The 20,368-nt window shown below is 30.9% G+C and overlaps 5 protein-coding genes and 2 non-coding genes across 7 annotated transcripts; 2 read left to right on the top strand and 5 right to left on the bottom strand.

Moving 5' to 3' along the window:
* Positions 1-1,242: 1,242 nt before the first annotated feature.
* On the top strand, positions 1,243-3,609 carry EAP1 (Eap1p; the record flags this gene model as incomplete). Its single annotated transcript, XM_064859540.1, has 1 exon — positions 1,243-3,609. One exon carries the CDS (start codon positions 1,243-1,245, stop codon positions 3,607-3,609), a length of 2,367 nt encoding a protein of 788 aa, XP_064713496.1.
* Positions 3,610-4,025: 416 nt separating this feature from the next.
* MNN14 (Mnn14p) lies at positions 4,026-6,965 on the bottom strand (the record flags this gene model as incomplete). The annotated part of the gene is made up of 1 exon (XM_064859541.1): positions 4,026-6,965. One exon carries the CDS (start codon positions 6,963-6,965, stop codon positions 4,026-4,028), a length of 2,940 nt encoding a protein of 979 aa, XP_064713497.1.
* A 2,215-nt stretch (positions 6,966-9,180) lies between these two features.
* CBF1 (Cbf1p) lies at positions 9,181-10,281 on the bottom strand (the record flags this gene model as incomplete). The annotated part of the gene is made up of 1 exon (XM_064859542.1): positions 9,181-10,281. One exon carries the CDS (start codon positions 10,279-10,281, stop codon positions 9,181-9,183), a length of 1,101 nt encoding a protein of 366 aa, XP_064713498.1.
* Positions 10,282-11,329: 1,048 nt separating this feature from the next.
* On the bottom strand, positions 11,330-14,047 carry PTK2 (protein kinase PTK2; the record flags this gene model as incomplete). Its single annotated transcript, XM_064859543.1, has 1 exon — positions 11,330-14,047. One exon carries the CDS (start codon positions 14,045-14,047, stop codon positions 11,330-11,332), a length of 2,718 nt encoding a protein of 905 aa, XP_064713499.1.
* A 2,495-nt stretch (positions 14,048-16,542) lies between these two features.
* On the top strand, positions 16,543-16,613 carry PWA37_002999. Its single transcript has one exon. It is a non-coding gene; the product is annotated as a tRNA-Gly (tRNA).
* A 429-nt stretch (positions 16,614-17,042) lies between these two features.
* PWA37_003000 lies at positions 17,043-17,115 on the bottom strand. The gene has a single exon. It is a non-coding gene; the product is annotated as a tRNA-Arg (tRNA).
* Positions 17,116-18,417: 1,302 nt separating this feature from the next.
* KCH1 (Kch1p) lies at positions 18,418-19,989 on the bottom strand (the record flags this gene model as incomplete). Its single annotated transcript, XM_064859544.1, has 1 exon — positions 18,418-19,989. The coding sequence occupies one exon, from the start codon at positions 19,987-19,989 to the stop codon at positions 18,418-18,420; it is 1,572 nt and encodes a 523-aa protein (XP_064713500.1).
* Positions 19,990-20,368: the final 379 nt, after the last annotated feature.

The raw sequence follows: 20,368 nt of genomic DNA on the forward strand, positions 1-20,368 counted from the left end.
AATTTATTGAATTCATCATATAATCACCACCACGACCACACATCAAATCGGTTTATATTCACAAGAAAAAAAAAAAAAAAAAAAAAAAAACAAAAAAAAAGATGCCAAACATCCATACCTCCATAAGTGCAACAAAGAATGAAAAAGCTACCAAACCCTAACTAAAAACCTAATTTGTATCGGAATTTAACTCTACAAATAAAGCAATGACCTAACTTTTATGTGTAAAAGGAAAGGGGGAGTAAACGTATCCAGTCTATATCTAAGTTTATGATTAGAGATTGAATAATTACTTACTCAGAGACAAAAATTTGCTTTTGTAATAATTTTAATTATCATTTACCGACATTAATACATCAAGTAGAATCTTTCTGTTCGTTTTGTTGTTTTTTCTTTTTTTGGTAGATCCTACAATCAACAGAAACCCAAAAAGAAAAAGAAAAAGAAAGAAGAAAACAATATTTTCAGCTATTGCACTTGGGACACATAAGTTGGAAGTACTTGAACAATCTGGTTTAAGCATGCCCACATGCAATGGCATTCAATCTAATCATATGTAATATATGTGCTTGTGTATCTCTTTTCTTTCTTTTTTTTTCTTTACTTCGGTTTGTTTCATTGGGGTGTGTGACACTGACGCATGTCACAAATTGAGTGCATGACACAAATTGGCTGCTTTTGTGTTTTCTTAGTAGGGAAAACCAAAAATTTTCGAAAAAGGGAAAAATACCAGAGAGTACTTCCTAAAATGGAAAAAAGACAACATCACTTCAAACGAACAGTTGGTGACTATGGTGCACGGATGTTTACAAATAGGAAATGCGGAAGAAAAAAAATTTTTTTTTTTTCATTTTCGTTTCTTTTTTTTTTTCTGTGTACAGAAACCAAAATTCGTTTGTGTTGAGAAATCAAAGTAGGAGGGAAATGAGGGAAGAAGAAGAAAAAGAAGAACAGGAACACAGAAGGGTGTGTATGTGCAGTGGGATTTATGAATGAATATCATTTCCTACTTCTAAGCAGTGTCTATTGGATGAACTTGTATTTTATATTTAAGTTGGGTTCAAGTCATTAAGATTCTGTTAGTCTATGCAGTTTTGTTGTTGTTTCTTTTTTTTTTTCCCTCTTTCACCCTCCGTTGCAACACTACAGTTATACATATTAATATACTTGAACATTAGACATATTCACCAGTAACAACAAGCAAAAAATATATATTAGAGTCACTCTATTTTCACCATTTCAATGGAACTTCAAGATCCTTCAATATTATCTGCCACTACAGCAGAGGGTACCACCTTTCCTGTGCCTCAGAGACCCTTTGTTACCAAAAATTCAAAGAATTCCGCTCATACTAATAAAAATAATAATCATTTTGACAGCAAGCTTGCAATTATCAATCCAATTAATTCCTTTTTAGATAAACTAGCAAATTCTAACAACAAACTTAATAGACCCCTTCAGACATCTATCTTAGACTATAAACCCACCTCAAATAATGACTCAAAGATCATATATTCCATAAACGAATTATTGGAATTCAAATCAAACGTCCCCACTCAATTAATTCGCAGTAAACTTGATGAATTGCCATCAAGAAAGTTCTGGAGATTACATCAAAGGTTTAATCCTAACTCAGACGCTAACTATCACCACCATCATATTCACGCTCATGCATACAACAATAACAATAACAATAGCAATAACAATAGTAAATCTGTATCAAACCCTAATAATAATTCAAACCCTAACAGTAACCCTAATGGTAGATTGGGTAATAACAATAGTGATTTCTTAAGACATGAGAGAAGGAACAGCAGATCGAAGAATAAGCTCCATAAACAACAGAATAAGCTTAGTATGGCTTCAAAAAATAGTAGTATTGGTACAACTAATGCTAATGTTAACACTAATAGTTCAGATTTAGGTGATAAATTATTATTAAACGATGATATCCTTGAATTTGACGATAATTTTGTGCCAAGTGGAAATTCAATACAAGATTTTGAACTTTGGAAAGCAAAAATGAAAGAAATTGAACAGAATAAAGGTAAGAATAAAAATAAAAATAAAAATGACATCAATTCCAATCTTCAGGATACGAACACTACTAATAATATCAATAATGACACTAATATCTCATCCACTACTGTTAAAAATGATGTATCCAGTATAGAAAGACCTATCTTGAATAGATCTTCAAGTAGAATCTCAGATTTCTTAAGACTATCGAACGCTGAATCTGATGCAAATAGCAATAGTAATAGTATCAAAAATAGCGAAAATAAATTGAGTACAGAAATAACGTTTTCTTCTAATATAACTTCAGTTACATTGGAGTCCACTTTAAATCAAGGGTATGGAATCGGTATTGATCAGTCCTCGAATATCGTTAATGTCTCTAGAAGCTCTTCTTCTAAGTTTTCTTCTTTCTTCAATAGCAACACTATACCTGCAAAGGACGTGGATAGTGATACTAATAAAAGTAACAATAATAATAATCAAATAGATACTACTACTGCTACTACCAGTAACAAGACTAAAAGTGGTACTTCAAGATTAATGAATTTCTTCAAAGAAACTTCTAGATCAAACACCCCAGTTAGTGAAACAACAACTTTGCACGATAATAATAGTAATAGTAATAGTAATAGTAATAGTAATAGTAATAGTAATAATCAAAGTAACACTCAAGGTATCCCACAAGGAAACTTCAATTTACCTGTACAAAATCATATTTCTATTGGACACCAGCAAAATACATCAATTGGATTGCCATATCCACCACAAACACAAACACAAGGTTTAAATCAAATCCAACAACAGCAGCAATCTCATCAATACCAACAAATTCCTTTGCCAACGATGCAAGGACCAGCAAACAATACGTTTTTCCAAGGTTTATTGAATAAAAATAAATCATTGAAGAATAACACTAATAATAATAATAAACTTGAAAATAATGAAGGTGATATATCAAATAATTTAACTTCAACAGTTGATAATCCATCAACTATAGTGCCAACAAATAATAACGGTGTCCCAAGTCATTGTAATCAAAATAATATGAAAAATGGAATGGGTATTACCCCTCCACCCGGTATGTTGCCTCCTCCACCCGGTATGCCACCACAAAATTTCCGTATGCTGCCACCAAACATGATGGGACATCCAATGATGCAAGGTATGCATCCTCCACCTCCACCTCCAGGTATCATGCAATTTCCATCTGGTCTTATTAACAAAAATAAAAATAAGAATGATATAGATGACAATGGCAAAGATAATAATAAAAATATCAGCAATAACCCACAACAAAGGTTTTATCCTATGATGCCACCACCTAGTGGATTCATTCCAAATATGCAACATTTGCCTCCGAATACACAACAACATCCTCAATTCATGCCAAATATGCCACAGTTCCCTCCACATATACATATGAATGATTCTAATGTTAAAGACAGTAATAATACTGATACCAATAGCCAGATTACTACTGATCATAATGTTAACGTCAATCAGCCAAATAATAATGTTAATAATTTGCAAAGATTTTTCCCTAATATGGCAACGAATCCTTCACAAATTCCATTATCTCAACAAAAATAAGTATATCGATCTGAATAATGGATAAAAATTGTTCCAGAAAGATGTATATAAAAAAATAAAAGAAAAAGTGAATACATGTTTATTTTATTAATGTTCCTTTGGAACAAGATTTCAGTTATCTTTTCTTGGCTTTTGCATACTAAAAATTATATAACTCTATGCTATTTTTCACAGACATATATGTATGTATATGTATATGTTTATATATTTATATATTTACATACACATATGTTCAGTTATTAGAATATATTGCAGATATGTTGTGTTATAATAATATTGCTTTTTATCTTGGTTCATTAATTATCAAAGATAAATAATATATATTTAGTCGTCCTTTAGTTCATTTTTATTATCTAATTTATCATCAACATTTTCGTATAAAGTCTATAATCAGTAATACATATAAAAAATGCATATTAAAAATTTGGATCGCTTTCAAATATCGTGTTGATTTGATTTTCAATGCCATTATATATGTTAAGTCCAGCCTTATCAATATTATATGCATTATTTGTAGAGTCTTCATTTTCCAATAGTTTGTTGCCAAACCATTTGTTTGAGTTGAAAATAGTAAATTTCTGAGAAATTTCGTCAACTATTGAAGACAGTACAGATTTTTTAATGTCTTGTAATTCAATATGGCTCAATCTTTTCTCAAATTGTCTCCATATCCTACTCTCATAATCTAATAACAACGCATCCTTCATAGGAGAGCTCATTTTATCACCAATTCTGTCTCTCATAATTGACAATAACTTGGATTTATCCTTTACAGACATCCACGTATCAAAGATTATCTCTAATTCTTTAACACGATAATTAGTAACATCAAATGTGGTCACAGTATATGACAATAAATCATAATATTCACCAATAACCATATTAAGTAAAATAAATTTGAGATCAGAAAAGGATAGTGCACTGACTTCTGATCTGAGAGGTAGCATATTTTTGAATATACCGTTAATATTGGCTATTCTCCTTAATATTGGAAATAAGATCCATTGTTTCAACTTCGGAATATAAGTTTTACCTTCAAAACTCTGAAATCCATATCTTTTGGGAACAGTGTATTCAGTTTGTAATGATTCAATAGCTTTATTAGGAATATACACCCTCACCCCATGGAAATATGTCAATCTTAATGGAGAAATCATATCTAATCTACTGAAATGATGATTTCTACAATTAACGATATTCAATTTTTCATGAAGATGGTATTTTTGAGCATCATTAAGGCCCCTATCATAATTTGTGTGTTTAATTTGTTGTTGTCTCTCCTTTCTTATCATCTTTTGAACATCTGCAAATTGTTCGTAAGTAAAGTCATCTTTATGATCAAACATGTATTTTTCAAGATCTAATAAATTTTTAGAAGCTAATTCTTCACCTAATTCAGGATTAGTTAACTTGGTTTTATTTATTCCCATGATTTGTTCCTTAATTTCATTATATTTATTTGGTGGTATTATATCTATTTTTTCTTTCTCATATGAAGCAGAAGAGACACTTAATCCAGTAATATCAACATAAACACCAGAATCAACATCAATAAATCTTGCGTCAATATTATTCTTACCATTAGTATTAGTTCGAACAGAGATAGAAGGTGTGACATCTAAAAAGTATCTTCCATTACCCTCTCTTGGGTCTTCAAGGATCAAACTTTGGTTAAAATACTGTGCTAATAAATGTAAATGTTTGATTGGCATCTGTACATCAAAATCATTATCCCATGGAAATGCTAATCCGTTGTATAAATGTGCATATAGAGTGCCATGTGATATCCAAGAGACAAGCCCATTGCTTTGGACAAACCGTTGGAAAACTCTTATAAGTGAATTCATTCGTGCCTTCTTATTTATGCCAGTGTCAGTTGCAGCACCATTATAGAATCTTTTATCTCTATGGCCACCCCCACCCAATTTACTGCCTATTAAATTATCTGCTTCTTGTAAATATTTCGAAGCAAAAGCTGGATGTGTCCTGTATGAAGTTTTAAGATTACTTAAGTAATCTTTTTCATGTAATGACAACTTTTTATCATCTTTCTTATTTATAGATTCTAATTCTTCAATTTTGGATTTGACATCAAATTTAAAATCATCCAAAGTCAATTCAAATCTATCGATTTGATATAGACTACTATTTTTATTAGGGATTTCGAGTTCAAAAAGTTTATTTATTGAAGTATCATTAATAAAATCTTCAAAGATTTTAATATGGTCAAATTTATAATCATCTTTCTTCTTTATATTGTCTTCAACAAAATTTGATAAAAGGTCTGATTGAATCATATTGTTACGTTGTTCTTGCTCTATATATACTTGGAAGGCAGATGTATTGGAGTTAAGGATAGTCATTGACAGGGGATTACGGAAGGTGCTCAGTAGATAGTTTCTCGCACTAATTTGATAAACTTCAGGCCTGATTTTTGTCCAAATATTATTGACTTTAAATGGCAAATTAAAAGGGCTCTTATATAATGGATCATTTTCTTCATAATCTATACAGAATTCAGATATATTATAATTTTGTATACCTGATTGAAACGACGTTATGCCTCGATACCAAAAGTTATCCTCATATTTTGATCTATCTATCAGAAATAAAAAATCACTCAATTCTTCTTCTATCTCGACTAAAAGATCATGATCTATATATGTCTTTGTTGCCAATTGACAATTTAACTTGCCTTGAAATTTATTCTTAACTGACAATAATTTGTTATAATCATGGTAATCAGACCAGTCATACCATGAGAATGGTAATTTAAAGTCATCAGATGATTTGAGATGTCTACTGTCTATTGCGTTCTTTAAAATATGATACAGGTATACAGACCATATCAATCTTGGATCACTATCGTAGAAACTTAATTCTTCGATTGAGTTTAATTGCTTGGTCTTATTTGAACCCATAGATACGGTCAAAAGATTGGATTTAAAATAATAATCATCAATCCAACTTGGACTTGTGTCAAAAAACATTTTCCTATAAAGTGCGGAGGCATGTTCGATTGTTTCAGCCGGAGTTGATTTGAGTAAAGATAGTAAATCGAAAATAGGTTTAGTAAAAGAATATATTGTAGAATCTGGACTTGTCCCAGTGTTACCATTATTATTTTTATTATTATTAGTAGTGGTGGTGGTAGTAGTGCTAGTAGTGCTGGTATCATGGTTGGAAGAATAAAAGTTGTTTAAACTATCTTCAAAATAGCAGTTATATATCCATATTGAAACAGCAATCTGTAGTAAAATAATAATTAATATTATTACTCTGGTAGATTTTATTCTAACTTTTCTAAATCGCTTTAAATATGAGGGGAATAATATTCTAAGTGGTGATATGACCATTGGATTAAACGCAAATAATTATATTTTGTTGAATATTTATGGATGGATGGGTGGATGTGAAGATGTGTAGAACTGTGGAAAAGAGCTTTTTTAATTGTTTATGGTGGTGACACTAATAAGTAACACTAAAGATAAGTTTTAAACTTGTGTTTATTCTTATTGGATTAGTTGATCCCTTTATAAAAAAAAAAGTGATAAGGAAAAAAAAAGAGAAAAGGATTAGTAATGTGTTTCTTACGAGACTATTAATAACATCTACGACAGCTAAAGAGAAGCAAGTTCTTACTAGCCAGACATGACGTTGGAAAAGTAGAGGGAATGTTGTACTCCGTTTTTATTTAATTCTTCTGATAAATTTCAAATGTTTCATCTCATCTGGTGTAATCCTTTAATAAATTTTTTTTTCCTTCGAGAAACTAAAAAAGAAGGCAAGGTAGAAAAACAAAAAAAATAAGAAAAACCCCTCAATCATTGTTTCTTCTAGAGTACTTATATATTTAGGCAGTGCCTGACAATAGATTTCAAAATAGTAGGCTTTTATTCTTTTCTTTGTCATACAATACTAGATAACAATAGATATGTAAGAAAAGTTTGTGTAACTGTTTATCCTATTGTTAATTCACAAAATCTACTAATTCAAGATTGAAAAGTGCAAATCTCCTTTAAAAAATGTCTACAAGTTCAAAAAAACAAATTGTCTTTTTCTGTTTTCAAGCTAGAAAGTATTTTACTTAAAGTGTAAAATAGTTTTGTATATTTGTATTTCAGGCATTCAATTAAGGTTGAGTATTATTTCAAGGGTGTATATAGGAGTATGTAACAAGAAAATAGTCTTAAAGAAAAGACTAAAATGAACATCAAACAAGCAAAAAAGTGGAGAAGGAGGGATATAAGAATAGGCATTTCCACTATATAAATATAAGTAGTTTTATTGGACAAGGAGGAGGCAACTGTTCCATGTGCATGAATAGTGAATATTATACATGATTTTACCTGTAAAAAAAAATTGGCCTCCTTCCAGCAAAATTTTAAATAACCTCTAACTTCTTTTTTTGTTTGTGTGATGTATATTTTTCTGTAACAAGATATTTTTACAAAGGTCTGTGTTATTACAATTTTATAGAAAATTGTTTGAAATGTTCACAACTGTTACAGATTAAATTAGGATGGATTTCACTCTAATTTCCCCATTTGGCTAAAAACCAAAAAAAAAAGAAAAAGAAAAAAAAAAAAAAAAGAGGGGATAATATAGGTTACAATTTTTAGGGGAGGATTGTACTTATCACTTTTTTTTAAAAAAAATTTGGAAACTTTAGGTTTTTCTTTCCTATTGTGTTTGGTCTCTTGGCATTTTTGCTAATTTTATGAATTTGTTTCCTATTTGGGAAAAGATATAAGGATGCAGAAATTATGGAATTATCTGCCGTAATAAGTGATTCTTCCTCTTCCTTTTCCTTGTTATTTGGTTTGATAGCTTTATAAAAGACATCTTTACTATGCATACTACTTTGTAATGAGAGAGGATGGATACTAGATAGCATATGGTTTATGTAGGAGGGTGAAAATGAGAGTAGTTTTGTTATATGTTATAAGTTATATTTTTGTTAAAATTAATTTACTTGACTTTAACCTGTTTAGAGCCAGTTTTCCTTTTTTTTTCGTTTCGCTCTAATATATTAACTTTTTATATTATCAGTTGAATATTCTGTCTTTCTTGTGATTATTCAACTAAGTTATTAACCGCTTAAAATAACTGTTGTTTGGGTTCATTCCGGGGAAAGGGATTTTTCAAAACAAAAATAACTAAATAAATAAATAAAATTATCAGAAATGTTAGGATTACAACCATCCTACTATTTCGTCTCTGAGGAGACTTATATTATTCGGGCCAAGGGCTAAATTGCTTGACCGTTGAAATCGGACTTGAGTCAATCAAAATAGATGTACATACAGACTTTCAATTTTGGCCCAGTCTATTTCCCCTTATAATATTTACTTTAACAGATCTCAAAAAAGTCAATTTTATTAATAAAGTCATTAGTTATAACAATAAATAACACAAATTTGTATGTGAAGAGGTGCATATATTGAGTATTCGGAATCATACCTAAAGTGTCATCATTTACATATTTTCCTATATTTAGTAAAATAATAATAAGTGGTCAACTCATACATACATATACATATATATATATATATATGTGTGTGTGTAGGTTTACTGTTGAACATTAGTATCGTCATCACTTTCATAAGGTATATTGTGTTTTTTTAATAAATTTTTCAAAAATCCAATTTCTTTATATGCATTGGCTAAATCTTCTTGTAATTTTTCATTTGCAGCTGTGAGTTGTGATGCATTTTGTTCGCTTAGTAGTTTTTGCAACGTCCATTTCTCGATATTAGAATTTTCTGTTTCTTTCAATTTTTGTATATATTCAACCGATCTACTTAAGATCGCCGCTTTGCTAGTCTCTTTTACAGGTAATAACACACCCAATGCATTAATTGCCATATTAATGTTTTCTCTACGGCGTCTTTCCACTTCTTTATGTGAAATCCTTCTTTGTTGTTTCCATGCTTCTGATCCCACAAGTGCAGTGGTCCTGCGACCTTTTTTATTTAATAAGCCTTCCTCGTTCAGGTCTGGATCTTCTACTCCTATGCTATGAAAATGCTCTGTATCTCTTAGATCTTGTAACTCCACAGGTATAGAGTCGTCTGTATTGTTAATCGTATGACGATCAATTAGGTCCGCATAGTCATGTGGGGTCTGTACCTGCCCTATATGTTGTTGGTGTTGAGTATTCACATGAACGCTTTTACTTCTCTCTTCTTCCTCAATTTGAGTTTTATTGTTATCTGATGATCCTTTATTGGGATTATCTAGAGTAGTCTTCGTCATAGACCCTGTTGGATCAGATTCTGTACTGGAATGTTTCAAACTATGTTCACCATCATCATTGTTATTGTTATTGTTATCACTATTGTGATTGTGATTATTAAGGGAGCTTCTATTAGCAACATTTTCTATGATATTGGAAGCAACATTGTTTAATAATTGAGTTTCCCTATCATGGTCATTTATTCTATGACTATTACTATCACTGTTGCTATTGTCATTACTGGTAGTAGATAGACTTGAATGATTGGTGGGGCTTAATAAAGAGGTTTCAATGGGGACATGTTCATTATCATCATTGACATTGATAATCTCTATGTCTCTATCGCTATCAATTTTTGGTCTTTTTGGATTTGGTTCATTGTCTACCATATCTGGATCATATTTGTGTCCATTATGTTTTTCTGAGTCACTCATCTTGATTGAAAATTGTAAATAATAATTAAAAATCTAAAAAGGAAAAGTGAAAAGTGAAAAGGAAACTAATTGTAATATTGTATCAGTAAATAATTCTGTTTATTCGAGATGGAACTTATCTCGAGAGTTTAACCAATTATATTTTTATTTTTCTTCAATACTAAAATATGCTTCAGAAGAAGTGTTTTAACGTATTATCTATCACTCAAGCTGGGTTCTCTTTTTTTTGACAATAGAATATGTTCTGTAACAAAAATAAAAAAAGAGAACGAAAACTGTGGCTACTAGCAATTAATTGAATTGGATCTTTGAGTTGGATGAATCTGGAAGACACTAGTCAGGCATATATGGGCACGTATATACATATAAACAAGAAATTACCAACAATTTGTTCGATTCTTGGTCCTATTGCGATGTTTACACGTGGATATCACGTTTTCCGTGAAATAAAAACAACAAAAAAGGAAGGAAATAAAATGTCTCCTACTCTTCGTCAATGGTGATATTGCACATGTTTTTGTGTTTTATTCCGCGTATTCCTGAGTTTAATTCCGTCATATTTGTCTGTTTGAAAAGAGGTTTTTTTTATTTTCTTGAAAGGATGTAAGTTTCCACCTCATCCCTCTTTCTTTAAAGGAAACTCTTTTTATGTCTTTACGTCACTACATAGAATTAGTTATTAATTCTAACAGATGCCTTATAACTTATTCATGAAGATATGTGTTTAGGGGCAATCGAAGAGATAACCGGTAATATTTGGGAATAATATTAGGGGGAAGGCAGGGAAGTCAAGTGACATACAAAAAATATAGTTGATTAGTTGATAAATATATTGCAGCACACATGTGAAGAAAATCCTACCCTAAACTTGACTTCACAGCGTAGTCAGGTGAGAGTATAGAGAATAAATCTAAATAAAGCCATATAGAAAGAAATTGTCTACTAATACACATTGAACTAATATATCTGTGTATCATTGTACTCTTCTCTATATAGACGTATATATATATATATATACGTACTTATTATATAGATTTTTTTTGCTGTTTCAACCAGATATTAGAGATCTTAAAGTCATTGAAGTGCCCGTGGTAATACTACCAGGTATATCTAAATGGTGATGAACAACTGATCTTCTCTTTTGAGGTGTGCCATTTCTAGCTACTGACATGGAAGAAATACTATTCACAGGAGTCTGGGCCAAACTGCTTGCTTCACTACCAATACTATTACCACTACCTGGACTCTTTAAAGTTAAATCATTCAAATTTTCAGTAATAATATTATCTACTTTTTGTGCCTCTAGATTTGTCTTTCTGTTTCCTATTACTGAGTCTTCTTGATTATTTACTTTGCTATTATTATCCTGCACAGCCCCCTTACCACCATTAATTAATGTTGTTTCAGTAATATCATGTTCCAACTCTGTTTCTGGCACAGAATACAACATATCTTTACTACATGGTGTAGTAGTGGAACTTCTAGATGGGTGAGCACTAGCAGATGTTTGTATTTCATTGGACAAATTTGAACCACCTTTTTTCTTTGCTGAATCACTGTCGCTCTTTTTAACCACATTTTTGATGGGTTTCATTGGAGATGTGGCAATGTCAACCATTGACCTTGGTTTAATTGTTGGGGGTTGTGGTGAACTGTTTGTATTGGATATAGGACTAGTAGTGCTTGAGTTATCAGTTGTCTGTTTCATATTAAAAAATGGGTTCGATGTATGTTGTGCAACAGGAGATTGAATTTTCATTGTATGAGTTGAACCAATATCATCTGTAGAACTATTAGTAATAATACTGTCATTTTCATTTGTTAAAATTGTACCGTCCGCAGAAGTAGCTTTCCTGATCTCTGGGACTTTTGTTAATGTACAATTTGCACCGTCAGGATCAACACAAGTCTCTACAGCTTGGAACCATGGATCATTGAACAAGTCTTCTAGAGTGTACCTTGTCTCTGGGTTTGGGTCAGACAATCTCCACGCAATACGTGTACCATTTGTAGATTTGAAATGCCTCGATAATGAAAATTCACTGCCTGGACCAGGTTTATAATAATTCTTGTCTCTGAAATGTGGGTTCTGGTGTGAAACATAATTTTCATAAGAAGCCTCAAATTCTCTAAATCTTGCATCTGTGTTACATGATTCGATAAAAGGGATTGTACCGTTAATCAAAGTGAAAAGCATAATACCCAATGCGTAGCAATCCATACCTAATGGGTTATAAGGTTTTTGGAATTTTTCTGGATAATGTTTTTTGGTATCCCAATACATGACTTCAGGTGGAGTAAAAGGTGGCGAGCCAATCATACCTTCACATAGTTTCACTGGAGATGAGAAATCATGAGGGTCTGTATGATACCAATCAGAGATACCAAAATCTGTCAATTTACAGACCCCATCTCTCGTTATTAACACGTTTTCTGGCTTTAAATCACGATGTGCAATACCGTTATCATGACAGAATTTCACACCTTGTGCGACCTGTTTGAATAAACACCATTTTTCATTGATAGGAACAGCCTTCCAGCCAGTTCTCTCTATTAATTCGAAAAGATCTTTGACACCCAGTTCCATAACAAAACCCCAGCCTCTAGTCGTATAGGTTGTTGTAGGAACTTTTACTAAAAGAAAAGTTGGCATGATATGAATGTTATTCGACAAAGTCTTAGCAATAATGAACTCTTTAGAACATCTCTTGTAGAATTTTTCTGGTGTTTCGTCGTAGATCATATTTAGTTTTTTCAAAGCATAGACATCCTTCTGTCTATATGAAGATCTGATCTTTCTAACTTCGCTGGACCCACCTGAACCAATAGGGCTATTGTCTGCGTCGAAGACGAAGTTATCAGTTAAATGAACACTAAATTGTTTCATGTGGTCAGGTAAATAACTGTTTGGATCCTCGATGGGTAATGGTAACATTCTAATCTTGGAATTACCGTCATGTAAATAGAAACTTAGATCATCCGCCTTCCCCTCATTTCCAAAGGCAGTGCCTGGTCTACTGTTGATACCATATGGGTTGTAGATAACTTTTTCAGACGGCAAATTGTGTATACTTGTACATGTCATAATTTTACCATTGTTGTTGTTGTTGCTATTATTAGTAGTAGTAGTAGTGGTATTTGAATGAGAGACAAAAGTTTTTGATCTTGCTGGTGTGGCTAAATGATGTGTATATGGAGCGCCAGGATTCTTTTTGGTACTAATTGATTTGGCTCTGTGGATCTCTGCTACAGTTGCTCTATTGGTTAATGGTCTTTCGTCGCTAGTAGTAGTATTAGTATCCTTTTCATCATGCAACGGGGTCATAACGAATGGGTTTATGTTGTGCGCAGTCAAATCGGCCAAGGCCACAGAAGAATGTACTACATGGACATGGTTAACTTCTTTATTGGCGTTTCTTAGCCTAGTCACAAAGGAGGGTGATCTGTGACGGGCAGTACTCTCTGCATCTCTTTTAACGTTAGAGATAGGGGAGTTAGAATTGAGGTTGGAGACACCGATATTTGATGTGGGGCTGGTTCCATGAGGGATATGGGACTGAGTTGAAGTATTGTTATTTGGACTATTAATTGCGTGGGAGGAAAACGACTTTTTCCTTGATGGGGCAATGGAGTTACCACTTGCGATAACGTTGTATGACGGTTCTGGATGTTTATTTGCATTCAGTATTCTTTTTCCTAGAAGTTTTAAAACAGAGGGACTCTTATGAAGGTCTTTATCTTTGGAAGCAATAGAAGATGTAGGCATATTAGATTATGTGAAGGGGAAAAGGGGGAAAAAAAATACAAAAAAATCAGCAGAAAGGAAAAAGAATTAGATTAATCAATTTCTAAATTGTTGATGTAATTTATCTATATATATATTTATTTAAATATATTTTTCTTTTTATTATTAAGTCCAGTCAGACAACACCAAATATATTAGATGAAGCTAGATTAAATGTATATTTATTTGCTTGGAAATAAATTTTTTCGCAAAACAGTAGATATTATACCCCTTATGATGTGAAATTTTTAATGCTAACCGATACGTTAGAAACAAATAGAACAACAACGATATTTGAATATTAATTACAGTGCTTTTGAGGGACTATAGGGGTTTATAACGTCATTACAGACTTCTGGAATTGATTCTTAGATTATCTGGATAGTGCAAACTTATGTAAATAAATCAAGTACACAGGTAAAAAATGTCAGTTGTAATATATTGTGAATTATTTTTCAAATAAAATGATGGAAAGGAAGAAAAAGAAAAAGAAAAAAAAAAAAAAGAAAGAAAATCCAGAGTTTTTTTTTTTCTGACATTCAGAAAAATGAGACGTTTCCACTTTTGTCCATCAACAATTCCAAATTCCGTTTTTATGTGTGAAGTGGGTGGGGGAAGGGGAGTTTTTTTGTTTTCTTTTGTTTTCCTCGAACAAAGAAAATAAAAGGAAAATGGAAACGGAAACAGAAATTAATCAGCGGGATCAGCGGGATTCCATTCCGTGGCGGAAATAACTGAAGGAAGAAAAAAAGGAAAGTAAAAAAAAGCAAAAAAAGGAAATTTGTCCTTTTCTCTTTTCTTCTGTTTTCCCCACCCATCCCTAATTTTTTCTTTTTTCTTTTTTCTTTTTTCTTTTTTCTTTTTCTGTGCATTTCCAAATATTTTGTTTCTCTTACACGACTGAAGTTGCACGTGACGTGGTACAAAATTGTTTTTTGGCGGTTCGGCGGTTCGGCGGTTCAAAAAGAGTAATCAGAGATCACAGATAAGAGTTTTATGGTGTTTTAGATGGTTTTCAGGATTTCCAATTAGGGCTTCTTATAGGGATCTTCAGGTTTTAAAAATAATAAATGCACTATAGCACATGCACTTATCTACTCTATCTATAAGCAAATACATGTTGAACCTTCCCCCCTTCCCCTTGAAAATTTTATCAATAAATAAATAAATGACTCTGATGACTATATTAATCAATATATTTGATATAAATATATAATATATCTTATATAAATATAGTCTGTATATACACTTCTCCGCTTCAAAGGTGTGAAATATTTAAATACATGACATAAAACTTATTATCAGTTTAAAAAAAACGAAATAGACATGAAAAACTTTTTTTAATTGAACTGTTCACGTGATATTTTATCTAGTACATAAATTTCAAAACCAGGACGGACTCTGTTGTAGTATGGTATGGTGAAATTCTTTGTGTATTCCAGGGAAGCGCAAATAATATTAATAGTCATTCAAGTAATCAAGACAGTAATCAATTATAGGCGATAATATAATTACTAAAACGGTCTTATATATTGAGCGGCTTTAACGAGCTAATATATTTATTCAAAGTTACTTGGCTTGTTCCTTCTATTTATGTTTATATATAATATATAAATTATTTACAGGAAACGGTTATGGAAGATGATCTTTTATCTCCAGAAAACGTTGTCCTTTTATATGTTTTCTGGAGCTCGATCGATTATTCAGATTAGTACATTAATGACTTGACTGACTCACCCTAAAATTTATTACATTAATTTAGGTGCACTAGTGGATTAGAACTGCACCCCAATTCTCTAATCATGGTGATTAGTAATACACGTGGGACTTATTAAAACAATAGGTAAATTCTAGATTTGTTAAATCTTATGTAATCCAATCTCTTTATTATGCAGCATCTAATGTTGTAGCACGTTTATGGCTTATTAAGACAATAAACAGTTCTAGATTCATTCAGGATCTTATGTAATCTTGATGGTTATAACTTTTCTATTCCACAACAGACCCTGTTATAGTTTGGACTTAGGACCAATTTTTTTTTTAACAGTACTATTGAACAAATAGTAAGGGCAATAACAAATATATAAGAACGTTATATATATCTAGGAGAATTAAACGATTATTGCTTTTTCTTTTTTGTATTATACAATGTGCTACATATTTATAAATCAACCAAACATATAAATTTAGATACCAAGATACTGGTCCTTTATATATGAACTATGGGTTGATAGTTTCTTATTTGAGGTTCTGTAACGACTGTCACCGTAGATACATTTCTCCTTAATTAGCTATTTAATGTTTCATGAATGTTTCATTTTGTTACATAGTATTCAACAATCATGTGGGATTTACCAACAAACCCTAAGTCCTATAAATCCAAACTAGAACTTTTCTTGACAATCATCACAAAACCCTAACAATATTTTTATAATCATAATATCAAGGTTGATCTACGACAGAGACGACAAGTTCGAGCGCAAGTGGTTTAGTGGTAAAATCCAACGTTGCCATCGTTGGGCCCCCGGTTCGATTCCGGGCTTGCGCAATTTCTTTTTTGACAATATGTAATATTCTTGATATTACTGTTTAGGGTTTTGTTTAAAAAAATGAGGGTCGACGATATTTTTCTACACTTTCCGTTTTGCAAAATTTCACAAACATACATAAAAACAGGAGTAACCAACATAAGTACAAGAGTGCAACCAAGAAGAACAACAACCAAGCAACGAATAAGAAGAAAAGAAGAAGGAACCAAGGATTACATAAATTTAGATATATAGTATATAAGTGTATACTATTAGGTTATCTTAGATTAGGGATATAGATATACAGATATATAGGAATATTACATCTAGAGATATAGAACGAGTCTATACCTTATATCTATTCAAGTGAAATATTATTGAGATTTCAACAAGATTAACTGTTATCAGAAACACATAACTTCAGGATTATTACAGAAAAACTAAAAAAAGCGTTCCATGCGGGACTCGAACCCGCAGTCTTCTCCTTAGGAGGGAGACGCGTTACCATTACGCCAACAGAACAGACATAAAACACTTTCCCCAGTTAGTTGCTCGTATATGATAGTATTAATTAGTTGGACAACGTCGAAGTGAAAACAATACATATACGGCCCTTAATATATTATATTGCTATATTGAGCTATTAGGAAATAAGAGTTTATTACTGTCATTTCCATAAGAATTATTTTTAATTAGTTTTTCTGTATATTATGTGGTGTACGGATGTACCATAATATCAGGAAGACATTTTATTTGTCACCAAATATGTTTTTCGAAGATTTGAAAAGAAATGAAAAACTCTAAAAGACTTGAAATAAATACAAGAATGTATACTGTATACGCTGTATAATAAGTATATACATGTATTTAATACAAAAAAAAAGCAAGCATCTATAACTTAATGATGCCTGCCATTACCATGGACGCTGAGGGCTCTAAATTCCAACTTGTTTTAAGTCCAAATAAAATCTTTAATCTTTTTGGTAATATTTGCCATTATATAATTTTTGTGAACCCCAATTTATTTTATTTTAAACTCTATTTAAGTCACAATCCTTTTGAAACCTCCACATACTCTTTTCTTGTAATGTTTTTATGTAATCTTTATGATAGGAAAAAATGATAATCAAGTTACTATATGCATCAATCAATTTCTTAAAACAATTAATTATATCAATGAGACATCATTATAATACCAATTACTTTTCCAACATTATTTCTTTTATTTTCCATTAACTTAACTATAACTATCCTTGTACATTTACCAAAATTGATATAGTACTAAATTTTTTTATCTTGATAAAACAAGAATTATCATAAATGTTTGAAAACAATTATTACCTCTGAGAGATACTTAGTTATATACACAAATAGAATAATAGCATAAATATTTAAACATATTTAAATCTGTTTTATAAAAATTATACAAATATGATTGATTTTAAAAAAAATTATTCAGATATGTTTTTAAACAGAATCTGAATGGAATGTTTTTAGGTATCTTCAATAAAATAAAAATATTGGAAATTTAACTAACCATAGTGTAATTCCAATAATTCAAAAATTTGCCTAACTATACTTTAACAATTTATTAAACCTATAAATTCAATTGAAATTTAATTTTTTGTAAATCACTAATTCTTCATAAAGTAATACTGCTGTAACCATTAAAATATTAATTAATTAAAAAAAATAAAACTTTTCTTAATACATTTTTGTATTTTTACTTTAAAGTCTATATACACTTATCTACTGTATAGAAATAACGATGCACACATACAAATATATATATTATTGAAGAATATTAAATGCCAATGCCTCTATTTAATAATTATGTTTGCCTGTATATGGAATGTTACTAAATCCAGTATTCATTTTGAAAGGTGAATTTTCAAGATCAAGGTCTTTGAAATATGCTCTACTGGGTGTGAAAATTCGGGTATCGTTGTTTTGTTCAACACCTACAAATAATGGGATCTCTAATGGAACAGGTTTTTTAGAATTGGGATTAAAATCACTTTTCATCTTGTCAAATGTTATTGGTATTGTATAATCTGTATTTTCACTTATTTTTTGAATATTATTATTACTAGTTACCATAGTAAGGTCAAATGGTTCATTTTCTTTGTTCGACTCCATTATATTATCATTTGATTGAAAGTATTGATTATTACTCTTATTGTTATTGCTATCAAAATACACAGATGTATCATTAAAACCATATTTATCCAATTTTCTATCATTTAATTCATTTAAATTTAAATTTAAATTTAAATTTCTAATATAATTCTTTTTGAAAAATTCCCCCTGAGGTGGGATAGTAGAGACCAATGGTACTGGTTCATTTAATGAATCTGTTAAATTTTCATCATAAGTGTCAATAACGTCTAAGGGCGAAATACTATGACGTGGACCCTTTAACTGGTGCAAAGAGTTAAAGGAATCATTATATAATTTGAACATTGGTTTTGAAACAATGGAATCAGAATCTAAAATATCTAATTCTAAAATAGAATCCTCAGCTGTTAATAGATGGTTCTGATAAACTCCATTTCTACTCTTCTCAGTTTGCTTAACTATCAAATCGTCTACATGTTTGCTAATTGTCACATATATGTAATCTCTAAGACCATTATGTTTCCCCTCTCTAATTAACTCGAAATACACGAAAATACAACAAATTAATGCAAAGATTAGCTTTGCCATAAAGAAAGTCCAAAGAATAAAAGAAAATAAAACAAAAGAAAGTAATACAGCTTCTTCGTGATTCGTGACTGCAATTGCTCTTATTTTATTTATTAATCCTTCGAAAGTCTCTAAATCATTTAAATTCATTCCATTCCCATTATGAACAGTGATAAGGATTGACCACAGAGTCAATCCATTAATCACTTGTCTTGGAGTATCACAAAGAATCAATCCTAGACAACTTTTAAGTTCAAAAAACACAAAAAATGCAAACCACTGAAATGTACCATGCGATGAAATTTTATCAAAAATACAAAACTTAGAATAATTGGTAATTGAAATATAATTTCTTGAAACATTATTAACGTAGCATTCTGTAATATTATGAGTTTGATAAATTCTAATCCCTGATATTATATTCCACAATAGAAGTACAATCGAAAATAAAATGCATGCACTGAATAACCATTTAGATATTCTAAAAGGCAGATAAGGTTTAATAACGTTATTGGACCATTTATTATATGCTAGTAACTTAATACATGTGTAAAGATCCGATATAAAAAATGCAAATTTCAAAATAACAAAAAGCCATGTTCCAAATATATAACTTAATAATGTTTTAAACGAATAGTTCCTGAATAACGACTCATCAACGTCAGTAAAAAGCCTTTGATTGATATGCTTCTTCCAAATGTTGCTTCCCATCTACAAGCTCATTCAATTCAAATAAAACACAGCTACACACTCCAATAGGTAATATAGCAATAAAGCAATTAATTAACCAGTTAACGGCGTAATGAACCATCTAATTATAGATACTGGGTTAAACAGTTCATGAAACATTGAATCCTAACCGCTTACAAGTCTTCGATCAGCTAAAACAACTGATATCTAATTGAAACTTGAGATAAGATTTACTCACAAAAATATTCTTATTTCCTTTTCCTGAAATGCAATTTTTTTTTTTAAATTTTTCATTTTTACAACTCTTGAAAAAAATTTACATTCTCCAAACGATTTGAAGAATGTAAGAAAGTTAAATTCTCGAGTAATGAAACAGTGGGAAATAAAAACTAAAATCGAA

Source organism: Arxiozyma heterogenica, assembly GCF_036370985.1.
Source record: "Arxiozyma heterogenica strain weizmannii chromosome Unknown scaffold_26, whole genome shotgun sequence".
In the NCBI taxonomy this organism is placed as follows: Eukaryota; Fungi; Ascomycota; class Saccharomycetes; order Saccharomycetales; family Saccharomycetaceae; genus Arxiozyma; species Arxiozyma heterogenica.